Source organism: Salminus brasiliensis, chromosome 24 (genome assembly GCF_030463535.1).
Source record: "Salminus brasiliensis chromosome 24, fSalBra1.hap2, whole genome shotgun sequence".
Classification (NCBI taxonomy): domain Eukaryota; kingdom Metazoa; phylum Chordata; class Actinopteri; order Characiformes; family Bryconidae; genus Salminus; species Salminus brasiliensis.
In genome coordinates, this window is record NC_132901.1 from 13,818,179 (window position 1) to 13,832,327 (window position 14,149).

The following is a 14,149-nucleotide window of genomic DNA, read 5'->3' on the forward strand; positions in this document are numbered from 1 at the left end:
TTAGAAGCTATTCACAGCTTCTCTTTATTGTAATCATTGCTGGGCAATAACTAGTGCCTTTATGCATGTTACAAGGACATAACCCTCTAAAGTATATGAAAAAAGTTGACACCTAAAGTTGTTAATGTATTTATTTGATTACAAATTTGATTTTAACAATTGCATATGAAAAGAGCGGATTATGCATGCCAAGATACATTATGTGGACAAAAGTATTGGGACACCTACATATTACACCTACAGAAGCTTTTATGACACCCCATTCTAAATCCACTGTGTTGCCCATTCATACAGAACAGAATTTGTCAGGTCAGACAGCGGTGTTGAAAAAGTGGGCCTGGCTCGCAATCTCTGTTCTAGTTCATCCAAAGATGTTTGATGGAGTTGACATCAGGGCTCAGTGTGGGCCAGTCAAGCTCTTCCACATCAAACTCACCCAACCATGCCTTTATGAACCTTGCTTTGTGCACTGGAGAACAGTCATGCTGGAACATTAAAGGGCCTTCCCCAAACTGTTAGCACTACATTGAAAGTATACAATTTTTGTATACAAAATGTCTTGGTATACTGAAGCCTTAGGATCCCCCCTAACTGGAACTAAGAGGCCTAAAGGCCAACCCCTGAAAAACAACCCCAAAGAATTATCCCTCCTCTACCAAACTCTACAGTTGGCACAATGCAGTCAGGCAGGTAACATTCTCCTATCATTCGCCAAAGCCAGACCCGTCTATCAGACGGACAGACAGAGAACTGTGATTCGCCACTCCACAGAACACGTTTCCAGTGCTCCAAGGTCAAGTGGTGCTGTGCTTTACACTACTCCTTCTGACGCTTGCCAATGGACTTGTGCATATAGTGTATTTTGCTCAATGTAGCGTGGACATGCACACACCGTTTAAGAGCTGTAGCATTTTATGTAAAACCAGCAGGATCCAAAAAAGAGAAGAACAGCATTTCAAAAACTTTTATCATCTGTGGCCAGAAGTCCCAGGAAGCCAACATCCAACTGGCCTCGCTCTGTTTGGGTAAGCAGAATGCCCCCCATCACTCAGCGTCATGCTAGCCAGCGCTTGAATGTTTTGTGTTCTCCTCCATACATGTTCAGCTGTCTAACAATGTTGCAGTAGCAGGTCTTAAAGATGCATTGGCTCACTTCATGTGATTTAAAGGAAAAACATGCTAGCCTCCTTTCATCCAGGACTTGTAGACAGGCTAGCAAGCTAGTCATAGAAAATGGCTAAAACTGGCACAAAGGAAATCCAAGGGAATCATTTTATAATAAACTTTGATTTGCTAATAGAAGTGCCACTGCAGTTCTCTGCATTTATACTTAACTATTGCAATGCAGTAACAATAATTTCACTATACCCAGCTCCCTTTAGTATTATCTTAATTCCCCTTTACTTGTTACCTCTTAAAGAGGAGGATGAGGATGACAATGCTGATGATGAAGATGACTGCCAGCACTGGCCCGACTACCCAGAGAAGACCCTCCTCTTCGTCTACTATCGGCTGCGGCTCAACGTCCGAGAAAACCACAGAGTCAGAGAACGGACTGGTTGAGCACACGGTCTGTTGAACAATAACCAACAAATCACAAATAAAAACCACACACACAACACAATGACCATCAGTGCAGCAAAAGCCTACTGTAAAAGAGAATAGTGGTGAAAATAAGTAATTATATATATATATATATATATATATATATATATATATATATATATATTAACTCTAAGACAAAGGCTGTGCTGTTTAACATTTGTAGACTCAGAGGCCTATGTAAAGTAAACTAAAATGGCATTTGACTATATGAAAACTAATGAATTGTTTATTCTCAATTGCTGAAAAATACTGAAAATCTAAAATACAGATAAATCAAAACTGAGTGAGAGAGAAATAGGGGAGAGAAAGAGAGACGCTTACATTTTGTCCCAGTTCCAAGATAGCCAGCACAAAGCAGACATACTCCTGTCCGTTGAGCAGCTGCCGGTTCAGAAATGTTCCATACACACGTCCATCGCCCAGCTTAAATTCTGATGGGAGGTTCTGGAAGTGAGCGCTGATGTACGCTTTCAACTCGGCCTGCCTCCTCAGACGAACTGAACGGCCTGTGCCATTAATCTCCTTTAACAGCTGAATAAAATAATTGAAGAATAAGTAAAAACATACTGAGAAAGAAAACTTGATCAATAATTTTATTTGCAAAAAATGCTTGTTGTTTACAGCTAAGATTTCCAGATAAAAAATCAAATAAAAAACATATTTCTTCATATATCTTTAATGGAAAAACGACCAGCTATGCCCTGTTTATAGCTTTACTAGCCTGTCTTACTGTTAAACCCACAATGCTATAGACTGGTTAAAACCATGAGCTGAGTAAAACTAAGCAAACTCTCCGTTTTGGTGCCTCCACATTTGACAGAGCATTAGAGGGTAAGTGGAGTGGGCAGATGGGGAGACAGGAAGATAATGATGTGCTGAGGCTAAATTCGAGCCTGAACTACTTGAACTACTCAAATTGAACAGTAACATAACTTCCCTCACTCACTCGCTCTCGAACACAAAGCTCCATTGGTATATTTTAGAGTTTGGATTGTTGTGGTTTAAAGCCACTGTAGCCAAACAAGCATAATAAGTGAACAAGTGAATGCACTGCGAAATCTATGCAAAACCAAGGTTTTTAAAGTGGAAAAATAATGTCTAAAGTCTAAAACTGGTGAATAAAAACTAAATCTCAAGAAAATATGACATGTTAAGAGAAAGTTTGTTTTTAATTTGAGATAATAGATCTGCATAACAAGTCTCATCAACATTTACTAAATGTATTCAGTTTTTTTTGATAAACTTTGTATTTTAAAATTACTTTATTAAAATTTATGTATGAATTTATGGGCAGTGAATATCGACCAAATCTATCATTTATTGGCCTTCTTATATACCAACAATCAACATAAAATTAAAACCCATATTGGTTGACCCCTTTGTCAGCTATCAAGCATTTGTAAACAGCAAAAAAAAAACACAGTACCTCATCTAAATTAATTTCATCTGGATCACTCCAAGGATTCTGGAAGTTGCCTCCTCTTTGCCTCTTTAGTGGGACGACAACAATGTAAAAACCCCTGAAAAAGATTACAGTACAGTATCAGAAGTGATAGTAACTTCACTGGCATACACTAACACATGTTTGCCGTGTTACGCTACGGAAGCATACTTTATTTTTATGTTGTTTCCTTTTTTGTTGTTTATGTTGCGTTTATTTTTATGTTGGTTTTGCTTCCAAGCTTTGTTATGTAGTAAATATAAAAAACAACAGTATAAAAAACAATGAAAGACTAACCTGACATTAACTTGACCCTGCACAGTGGGCAGCTGCAGCATGGCTGTGCTCTGGCCGCTAGTCTTTTCCAAGAGCTGGGGTTTGCTTGGCAGCAGGTTTGGAGCGGTCATAGCCTCTGCACGGTGCTGAAGGCCTCCTGTGCCATCAGCTTTGTTGGTTAGGAGAAAGGTATAGAGTGACTGGGGCTTCAATTTAGTGACCAGCTTCTGTCCAAGTCTACCGTCCACCTCTACGGTCTGGCCATCCCCGTAGGTGATCTCAAGGAAGACATAGAGTTCATATGAGAATGATAAGGATACTGACACACAGTTTTTTTCCACAGTGAATTTACTGTCCAAAACACTATTACAATGTTTATAATATGTAACATATAACTATTTGTTATATTACAAGCCAAGCTAAAATATTACAAATCAATTGTTATAGCAAACTGGGTAACACCACTGCCATTCATGTTAGTCAGGCTGTGGCTCTGATTGTTAGTACAGCAGTGGTTTCTTTCTTTTTTCATTTTCATTATTGTACTGGCTAAACCCAAGCTTGTGCAATGGCTTGGTCAAATGTTCCAATATTTTTGCTCACTTGAAAAATGGATGGGTTCATACAAAATGTATCCTGTTCCAAGTTGATGTAATAGCTGAAATAGCTGACATTCTATTCTGTTGTCTCTTATTCATCTTTTCATTTCAAACCCTAACGAATCCAAACCTTGCAAACCATTCCAAAACTTTTAGAGAAGACTGTATGTACACACAAACCCGCCCACTATCCAGCACTTACAATGAAAGTTTGGGCTTTATTCTGGGATGTTCGTGGCTCCCAGGCTAGCAGCACTGAACTCTTGAAAGCAGCTTTCACACGGAAGTTGACTGCAAACACTGTAACAGAAAAAAAATACATTTGCACAATTATATTCAGACACATTTAAGCTTTCAGATGAAAATACATTAGCGGTGCCACTAAAAAGTACATTAAAAGTGGGAGGTAATTTAACACCTGGTATTATCAATTCAAATGATCACAATTTGAATTCATTTAATGCTAGTAATTATGACAATTACTAGCCTCTAAAACACCGGTCACCGGCCTGCAGGACAGTAGCTCTACAGGGTCATGATGGTATTACATCCATGTGAGGTGGCATTATGAGCAACTCTTAATAGACTATTTTTGCACATCACTATTTAGAGTTTATAAGAGAACCAACACAATTCAGTAGTTGCCAATAAACATGAAGCTACATTCATTTAATCACGACTGCCCTACATGTCACATCTTGGAATGTGAAACTGGTGGACTTTACCTCAATTAAAAAAAGAAATATGATATATAAAACCACACAGTAATATACTAAAAGGATAATAGACAGAAAGACAGACAGACTGACAAATAAGGTGACATACATATACAAAGAACTCCACAGGTTTGTGCATGAAGAGAAAAAATGGGGTAGATGTATTGTGTGGGTGTGTGTATGTGTGTGTGTGTCTGGATGTGTCCTACCTTTTTCAAGTGGTTGTGTTCTAGTATATAAAGGGGGACTATAGGGCCCTGGGCCATCTTCGTTTACCACACACACTCTGACCACATACTCAGTATCTGCTTTCAGCCCTGTGAGAACCACGGCTGGTTCTGCCACCTCCTCTTCCTTGGCAATGTCTGTCCCGTTACTGTAGGTGAGTGCATACCACACACGGTAACCCTGAACTGGCCCAATGTTTCTGGGCTCCTCCCAGCGCAGACTGAGTGATGTTGAGCCAACGCTGCTTGTTGTTAAATTAAGCAAAAGGCTAGGAGTAGGCGCTGATTCTGTTGTCATAGCTGACTTTCCTTCGGTGGATGTGACCTCTGGTGTCACCACGGCAACCTCTGCATTTGGGCCGAAACCCCAAGCTCCACGAGCGGCGAGGCGGAAGAGATAGCGGGTGTCGGCAGTCAGAGATAAAACTGTGTAGTTTTGCTCCTCTGCCCCAAGTTCCACTGTTGTGAAGGAGTTCTCTGAAAGGTTCTCTGCCTGTCCGTAAGAAAGCCGGTAGCCCAGGACCGGCGATAGTCCAGCAGGGGGAGTGAGCCAACTTAACAGAACAGTGCTGACTGACACGCCACTGGCCGTCAACACCGGGGCATCTGGCACTGTGAAGGAAACACATGAGAAAAACTGTAAAACCCTACAGTGACGTTTGAGTGTTGACGAGTATTTAAAACCCATGCTGTAGAAGAACCAAGGGCACACTATATTAGACTGTGTGAGTCCACACTTTAATTCCTCATTGGCAAAACTACAAAACATATTCATTACAGAAGAATTTAAAGTATATCATTCTTAAGATTACAAGTACTGCTAGCGAAATGGCCATGTTGTAAACACAGTATACACTTGTAGCTCTGATTGTAATGTTTGTTTTGATAATCATGCTTTGATCTGATAATGATTGTGTTTGTCTTGTTTTGCTGAAATAAAATCCATAATATTTTATTATTTACATTTTTTAAATTTATTTACCAATTCAGTCATGAACAGTTTCAGTCCAGTAGCTAGGTCTCTCTCTATGTCACACTGATCAGGCTGCAAGACGAGGCTAGCAGTATGGGGTGTTATATGGTTGGCACTCTCATAAGTAATGGAGGGTGAGGGGACACCCTTCCCACTCAGAAAAGCACCACACTAAAGGATGCTTGCATTGCTTGCACTGGATTGTTGTTCCATTGTGACTCAAATTAGCATCTCCCAAAGATAGGCTAAGCCTTTAGCCAGTTGAGCCAGCCCTCAGGGGCTCATCCTTCTGCTACATTTTGGCCAAGGTTTGAGATTAAAATAAACTGAAAAAGTAGACGTAAATCTGTCTGTTAGTCATATCCCTTCACTAAAATAATTACAATTATTATTACAATTATAATTACAAATAATCACAATCCAGTTTCACACAATCCAGTTTCTTAATCTTGTTCCTGAGGATCAACTGGCCCTTGGCAGTTTGAACTATTCCCTGACGCTTGACTGAAGATTGACTATTAAGCTGGATTACGGAGGAAAGAGATCTATGTGTGCAGGGCAGATTTAAGAAACACTCTATAATTTAAGACAACTACTAGAATACTGAAAATATGAATGCTGATTCTACAGCAGACACTATTGGACAAATGTCACTGATCAATTTTAAACCAATTAAGACTATGCAGAATTTGTTGGGCTAACCTGATCATGTGTTCTTACCCCCGATCCGATCAGCTCCACAACGAAGGTACTAACACTAGTAAAACACCTTATTTTTTATACAATCAGACATTCTGATTTATTGTGCTTGTTTTAAAGAACTGTTAACTTTATAAACTTTATGGTGTATCCAATGTCTCATAACCCAGTCTTACTGACCTCCCAGGCCATTCAGCTTCCAGTTCCTTTAAAACACTGCAGTCAAATGACTAAATGTGTGTGTGAGTGCGTATAGTGGTACACACTCTGAACTGATAGCTGTTGCTGTCAGTCTACAACTGAAGTGCAGTGTAGTTTACAGAAATTTTATTTACCTTTATTTAACTAGGGCAGTCACATTGAGAGCACTTCTATGATAGTTTAGTTTCTAAACAGGCGTAATTCAAGAGTAAAGATGGGGTGGAATATAAGAGTATAACTCTCCAAATGAATATACTGGAGAATAGAGAATATGATCTCATCTGGAAACACATGAGACAACCTGCACATGTGATGTAATGCCTTCAAAACTACTAAAAGAACTCCGCTAGGCTCTTCCCCGCATTAGACCAACTGCCCACCCACCAGACTGACCAGAGTCAAAACACTAGATACAGATACTGTGTTACTCTACCTTCTGCAAGGTATCAGAGTGGTACATCCTTAAGAACTGGTGTCATGAATTTAAGCACACAACAAAATAAATGACAGTTTCAAACAGCATTGGAATAAAAGCAAAATAAGAATTAAATTGAATTATATGAAATGTACTAAATTAAGAAGCACAATTCCTAAATTCAAAACTACAAAAATAATCCTTGCAGGGTACATACGTGCTGGTTTAGTTCTGATGACAATGGTTTTGCTACGAGCTCCATCTCCTTTGGAGGTGAATGCGGCCACTGCCAAGGAGTACTCAGTGTTTGGCCAAAGATCTGACAGAATGAGCTCCTGAACACGCACACACATACAAACACAGACAGACACATTTATTTTCCTTTGCATGCTGTAATTTGTAACCAATGTCATGAGAGAACCTGAGGGCTGTCACTACCATGTAGGCTGTTTGAGCATTTTTAGTTCTGGAAGGTACAATTAGCAAATGTAATAATAAATGATCATTTTGGCATATTGTGCTGATTAGGCAGAAAGATGACTAAAACCTTATTATTATTTTGGCATTCTGAAAACTGCAGGGTTGGACACTCCAGATTCTTGACAATCAGTATAAAGTAGTAGGAGAATACAGTGAATAAGTGTCAATACATTTACTCACATATTGAGTTGAATCATTTTGCAGCTTGAGTTGAAGTTGAAAATCAAGAGAAAGATTGTTATTAATAAGAGTACAAAAGAATATAAAACTTTATATTTTAAAATGTTACAGCAAAAGTGTGACAATATATGAAAAACTAGAGCACTCTATGTTCACTGTAACGGCACAATAGCAGCATATCTCTAAAACCTGATTTATTCTGCCATGGTTAACATTATCTCTTTCACATTAGGAGTCTAATGAAGCAAGAACTGACTAATGGAGTCTAATGCTCAAAGCACACTTAACTGCCATTAGCATGAATTGACCCCTGTACCCAGGTATTCATAAACGTAAGCCATGTTTATATATATATATTTTTAACATGCTAATTCTCTAATTTTCTATGTCCAAAATAGTCTTTGGCACTGAAAATAAAAACTGAATATTAAGTGTAAGGATTTCTTCGCTACTAAAATGTGATCTGATCATTATTTGTCACAATTATACACAACCACAATGTTATGTGTTCTGTATTGTTCATGTCTTTTATTGAGCACACTGTGTAAACATCCATAGTGCAGGCTAGACACAAATTATGTAACTCTTAAATGTAATGATGTGTAGATTATCCTTTAACAGCAATTCAAACATTTCCTGTAACTGCAAATAAGATTTGGAAAATTTTGTGAAGGATATTCTTTCCTGCAAATGTGTTCCAGTCAATCAGTATTGGATTGATGTACACCCATGTCTTTTGCAACGTTTTGTAGCCTTTCCCAGAATCATGCATCACTATAATTCTAACTTTTCTTGCTAGTTGTTTGCATCAAGACTACTAACTAATCTTCCATGAGAAGAACAGATTCGCCAGTAAGCAGGCTTTGTGTGCCTTTATTTAATAGGTAAAGCACCTATAAGATCCACACTTAAATCCAACCTCATCTTCTTAAATGAAACATCTTTTGCCAATTAGCTCTTGGACAAGTCACTAACACAGAATTTCACTTACTTGTTCTAGCCTGCACTGTACGTGTTTGCTCAGTGTGCTTAATGAAGGACTGCTTGTCTTTTATAACTACTATAACTTGCTTGTTTTATTTTAAATAGATTGAGTTTGTCTAGAATTGTGACTTAGATAATAATCAGACCACATTTTATTAGAAGGTAATGTAGAAATCCAGGTCATTTCAAAGGGTTCCCATTACATTGCAATAATACATTGTGAAATATATTGGATAAACATATCATACAATAAAACATATCTTAATAAAGCATAATCTTTTTGACAATACAAATTTTCCACCTCTTCATATGTATTTATTTAATTCTATTATGTTAATACATTATCTATATTTTAACACAAATATATCAATTACATGTAAACATACAAATTTGGAATGAAGATAATCCAAATATGTAATACAGGTTTTGTCTCAAAGAGGCTTCTGCACCTTTAGTGTCACTATGTGCAGTCTAGTGTGAGTGTGTGTGAGAGAGAGAGTGTGTACATATGAGCGTATTATGGTACCTGTGAATCTCTCAGCAAGAGCTCTTTGATCCTTGGAGAACCCGTCCTCTCTCCGGACGCACGTCTCATATATGTCACCTGGTAACCACGGATCTTTCCGTGCTGTCGCTCAGCAACAGGAGCTTTCCATGACACTCTAGCGGCAGTTGAGTTTAGGACCACCACATCAACGCCCCGTGGTGGAGCACCAGGCACTGCGGGGGCAGCGTGGGGACATGGACAGGACATGAGGTCATTTCATACCTTCCAGGTGATCAAGAGGGGAAGGTTGAGGAAAGGCTGAGGTCAGCAAACAGGTTCACGTTCAAAACTGTTCCTTCTTTTCTTTTTCCAAAAAACCAAGTGTAGGAGGATTGAGGGTAAAAGGGAAAGACAAGATATGACAGCTGTGGCAAAGAGACAAAAACCAAAAAAAATCCACAAACTGTGGAAAAAAAGTAGCTTATGTTTCTGCCATCCATTACAGAAGACGTGCCATACTGCACGTGGAGATGTTTAAAAAACGTGACCAAGGAAAGACTCAGGATTTGGGTTTTTGGTAAAAGGACAAAAGGTAGCTTTGGCATGTAAATCAGTTTCTTTGGAGACATACCGTCCTCCTGAGTGCGGACCAATAACGGCAGGCTCTCGGGTCCTTGCCCTGCCTCTGTGTGCGCAGCGATTGTCACTGAGTAGAGAGTCCACTTCCTTAAGCCTTCCACCCGGTAGCGGAAACAGTCTGGCGGGATGTTTGTTATGTGCTGTACCTGATGTTTGTCTCGTTCCGTGGCAGCGTATCGGATGGAATAACCCGTTACAATCCCATTGTTCCCGTCCACAGGGGGAGGAGACCAGGTTATCAACAGGCTGCTGGGGGAGGGGCTTATGCATGTCACTTCCTGGGGAGGGGGGATGGGTTCTGATTGGACGGTTAGCAGGGCGGACAGGTTTTAATCGTGCGTTTTGAGGCGTTAGTGGTTAGTTTTTAGAGAGTGAGAGCAGGATGATGTAAGGACATGAAATCAGATAAAAAAAGACAAGAAAGACAAAACCATAAAACAATGAAAAAACCACAAGGACCATGAGTACGTAAAATGTGACATGATGCTTGCACAGACATGTTAAACTGGATTTAAAAAGAAATTGAACACAGGACACAGATAGAGCTTGTAAAGACTATCAATGAATTCATGTCTGTGCATAGTGAACATAAAGGGACAAACACAGATACACTTAACATTAAACTCACCTTCACCTTTTTCTTACTCCAGCTCTTCCAATTTATCTTGGTGTATGCATCTATCTGACTCACTTTGTATTTCATTCTCTAACTGGCTGTGATTGTGTGCCGCATGCCTGGGCCACTCTTTGGTTGTCCTCTAACTAACTACAGCAGAAGGCAATAGACAGTAATATGAGAGAAGCCCAACAAACCACAGAAAGGTCCTAGAACATTGCCTGGATACCTACTCTGGCAAACACCTCTCTCATATCAATAAGTATTCTGTTTTCCTCAGAGCCTGTCGTGACTTACAAGCGTGCGTTCGATCACTGCAAGTGTGATTTTAACAGAAAACATGGGTATACTGGGACTCCCAATAAGTCTGAATGTGTTCCTAGTAGGTGCTTTAATCCTGAACTGTTATTAAAACTGCCTGTCAGTAAATACATGTTATTGACCCCCTATGTCCAGTTATTCGGTCAGCTAGTGCTGCCTACAGTGGTGTGAGGATGTGAAAAAGTTTTGTCATTTTTAACATAAGAGTTTCATGCATATATGAACATATCCACATTTCACTGCCACCAACACACTGCTGCGATTTAATAACACAAACTACTATATGATAGCTCTGTTGATTGCAATATAAAGCTCAGTAGAAATACATTGCAATGTCAGTTTTTTTCATCATGAAGCCATAGTCCTGACTGTGTCGGTTACCAGCAGCTGTACTGAAATACATCTGAAATACAACTGCTGCGCTGTGGGAGTCGCCACTTGCCATTCGTGTTTCCTATTCCAACCTATTCCTCTGTTAACGCTCTGATAAAAACCAGGGAACTAAGACAAATTTTATCTTAAATTAAGTAGACAGCAACATCTATAGGGTTTTCAAACGTCCCAAGCAGACTGTGTCTGGGAAGAGCTACAAATATATTTCCCTCATTTGTCTGCAAAGATCCATCTGCCAAGACTAGGACGTCTTCTCAAAGAAGCCAAAAGAAGCTTAAAGTGTTCAAGAACCTCAGTTTAACGACAAAGGATTTATACTCAACTCTGTTCACTATCAATGTCACTGCGCATGAGTCAACTGTCAGATAGAAAGAGTCACTTTGTCTTTCTAAAAAATAAATATTGAAACCAAGAGTTTTTAAATTCACAATCAATGTGCTTTGACTACCAGCTATGAGGAGACTTACATTAACCTTAATCCTAATAGTATATGAACATCATAATAACATATAACGATTTACAGCCATTTCTAGAGATGGCACCCCACCACTGTTCTGCAATACCAGCAATAAAGCCATTTATGGCTCTTATCCAGGACAATTTACATTTTAATCAAGTTACACACTGAAACTAATGAAGCGACTCTTATTGGTGTTGCATGGTATGTAGCCAGAGAACCGAATCCTAGTCTGCTATAGAGATAGTAGTGTTGTTACACACTGTACTACACCAACCACTACAATAACACTACCAATGTAGAAACCTTGAGTATTGGTTGATACCAATCCAATATACTTTTTTATACTTAAAGCACATCACTTACAGTTGCAGTCAGAAGTGTGAATACACTAATTTTGGACATAAATGTCATAGCATAACATTAGGCTTTAAATGGTGGAATTTGGTACACAAGTTTATTTGGGGCCTTCCCAAGTCTACACTTTGCTAAAGGACTACTAGAAGCGCTGTGCCAGTCTGACTTACTTCAACCTAGAAGCAGCGAGCTGCAGGGATGAATGGAAGGGCTGGAAGGAAATAATCACAGAACATCTACACAAAATTGAATGACACAAAAAAAAGGCATCATCTAGCCATCATCGTATGTCAGGGAAGCTTTTAAGTGTCATTTCATTCAGTGTAGATACTCTAGATATTCAGTGTATATATATTTCATTCCAGCCCTTCCATCTGTCCTTTTTGGCTTAATGTTCTGAATTATGACAGAATGACAGACTGCTGATTTGGAGATTTTGGAGAATTGTTGTGTGACATGAGTCAGGTGAATGAGTATAAGTATAAACACCAGACATCATGCATTTTCAATATAATGACAAAAAATAGCAACGAGAAAATAAAAGTTGAAAAGAACTAGATAGAAAATACAATAATGTAATACAATAATTCAAACTTACATATCACATTAATGATATAATGAGTAAAACAAAAAAGAGCAATACATTCATAAGTGAATGTAAAAGAATGAATTTGGCACAGTGCATTTACTAAGACGTCACAACGGTCAAATGACCAGTGCTTGGCAGGTCTAGTGTTAACCAGTTTTAAAGTATGTATATTTCTGACCCTGTATGTATAATCGTGACCTGTGTTGATTGTGACGCTGTGTTGTTTTTTGTTAATTCATTAAAGATGTCATTAAAGATGTAGGTTGTACACCCATTCTGCCCCAGAAAAGAAAAAATAAATAACTGAAAGCCTAATATTGCCATGACATTCATATCTATGATGGGTGTCTGAAAGGTCTGGTCGCAGTTCTGGCCCCTATTGATACTGGCCCAAATGCATACTTAATGATACCATTATGCAGTTTCTAATAATTTCTGTATACAGTCTGTATTCTGATTCATGTTCAAATACTCATGAACAAATGTGTTAAAAAAAGACAAAGCTTTTCAAGGGAGCATATTTAATTCCACAATTATATCGCTGTCATACTGGACATGCCTACAAAGTGTCCAACGTATTCTCTAGTAACGAAGCCTTGCTGTACTATGAGCAGTTCAGTTTGCACTGGTATTTCTGTATGAACCATGTGTGAGAGACATACGTGTTTGAGGGGTCTGGACGGTGATCTCGCCGGTGAAAGCCCCCACGCCATGTTTACTACGTGCTGCTAACTGAAAGGTGTAGGTGGAGAATGGCTTTAGATTCTTTAGCAGGTAACTGGAACTCGGCTCAAAGGTGATTTTCTGCAGAAGTTAGAGACCAAGACTCAGCAACAATCCAATACGGTTATCTGTGGTTATATGTACGCTTATGTAATTACTGTATGTAAATTGCAGGTGCATATGTGTTTAGCATACCTGTTCTGGCTGGTCTCCAAGTCTGTATATAAGTTCATATCCAGTGATAGCATCAGTGCCACTGTGAGCTGGAGGAAACCAGGAAAGCAGAACACTCGTCTCTGACTTCACCTCCGCCTTCAGCTCAGTGGGTTGAGAAGGAACTGTAAAGTGCAGAAGGGCAGAGAAACTATCCTACATGCTGAAGGTAAAGTACTGCCTATAATAGATATGTACTGCATAATACATTTAATGTCTTCGGATAGAGCTTGCAACAGCTTAGTCCATCCATCCCCTTACATACTCAAAAATCTCCTCCTAGGTCTAGTGTACAGAGAACTTCTAAGTCTGATTTTTGTTCTTTTGGCCAGAACAGTGGCTCGGAAATGAAACAATGTTTATATTGTAAAGTCTATTATCAGGGGGTCATGAGCAACTGAAAAAAAACACAATTTTACATTTTAACATAATCTTTCTATTCAAAGTTTTCGATTTCTGACTGCTTATCTCCACCACAGAGTGTATTTTTCCTGGTCATTCTCTGCATGGACTGCATTGCAGCCCTTTTCCAATTCCTTTTTGTTGCAGAGATGTCAG

The 14,149-nt window shown here is 39.0% G+C and overlaps 1 protein-coding gene across 7 annotated transcripts in view; it reads right to left on the bottom strand.

Moving 5' to 3' along the window:
• The window catches only part of ptprdb (protein tyrosine phosphatase receptor type Db), a 115,209-nt gene that overhangs the window by 18,255 nt on the left and 82,805 nt on the right, over window positions 1–14,149 (bottom strand). For 6 of the 7 annotated variants that reach the window (XM_072669834.1, XM_072669837.1, XM_072669833.1 and 3 more), the window contains 7 exons: window positions 13,574–13,716; window positions 13,318–13,459; window positions 4,124–4,221; window positions 3,344–3,600; window positions 3,032–3,125; window positions 1,927–2,136; window positions 1,412–1,572 (listed from right to left, as the gene is read on the bottom strand). In XM_072669834.1, coding sequence (XP_072525935.1) covers window positions 1,412–1,572; window positions 1,927–2,136; window positions 3,032–3,125; window positions 3,344–3,600; window positions 4,124–4,221; window positions 13,318–13,459; window positions 13,574–13,716 — 1,105 coding nt within the window. Of the gene's footprint in view, window positions 1–1,411; window positions 1,573–1,926; window positions 2,137–3,031; window positions 3,126–3,343; window positions 3,601–4,123; window positions 4,222–4,846; window positions 5,477–7,369; window positions 7,488–7,812; window positions 7,837–9,322; window positions 9,517–9,914; window positions 10,221–13,317; window positions 13,460–13,573; window positions 13,717–14,149 lie in introns of all 7 variants that reach the window. The other variant, XM_072669836.1, reaches the window with a different exon arrangement.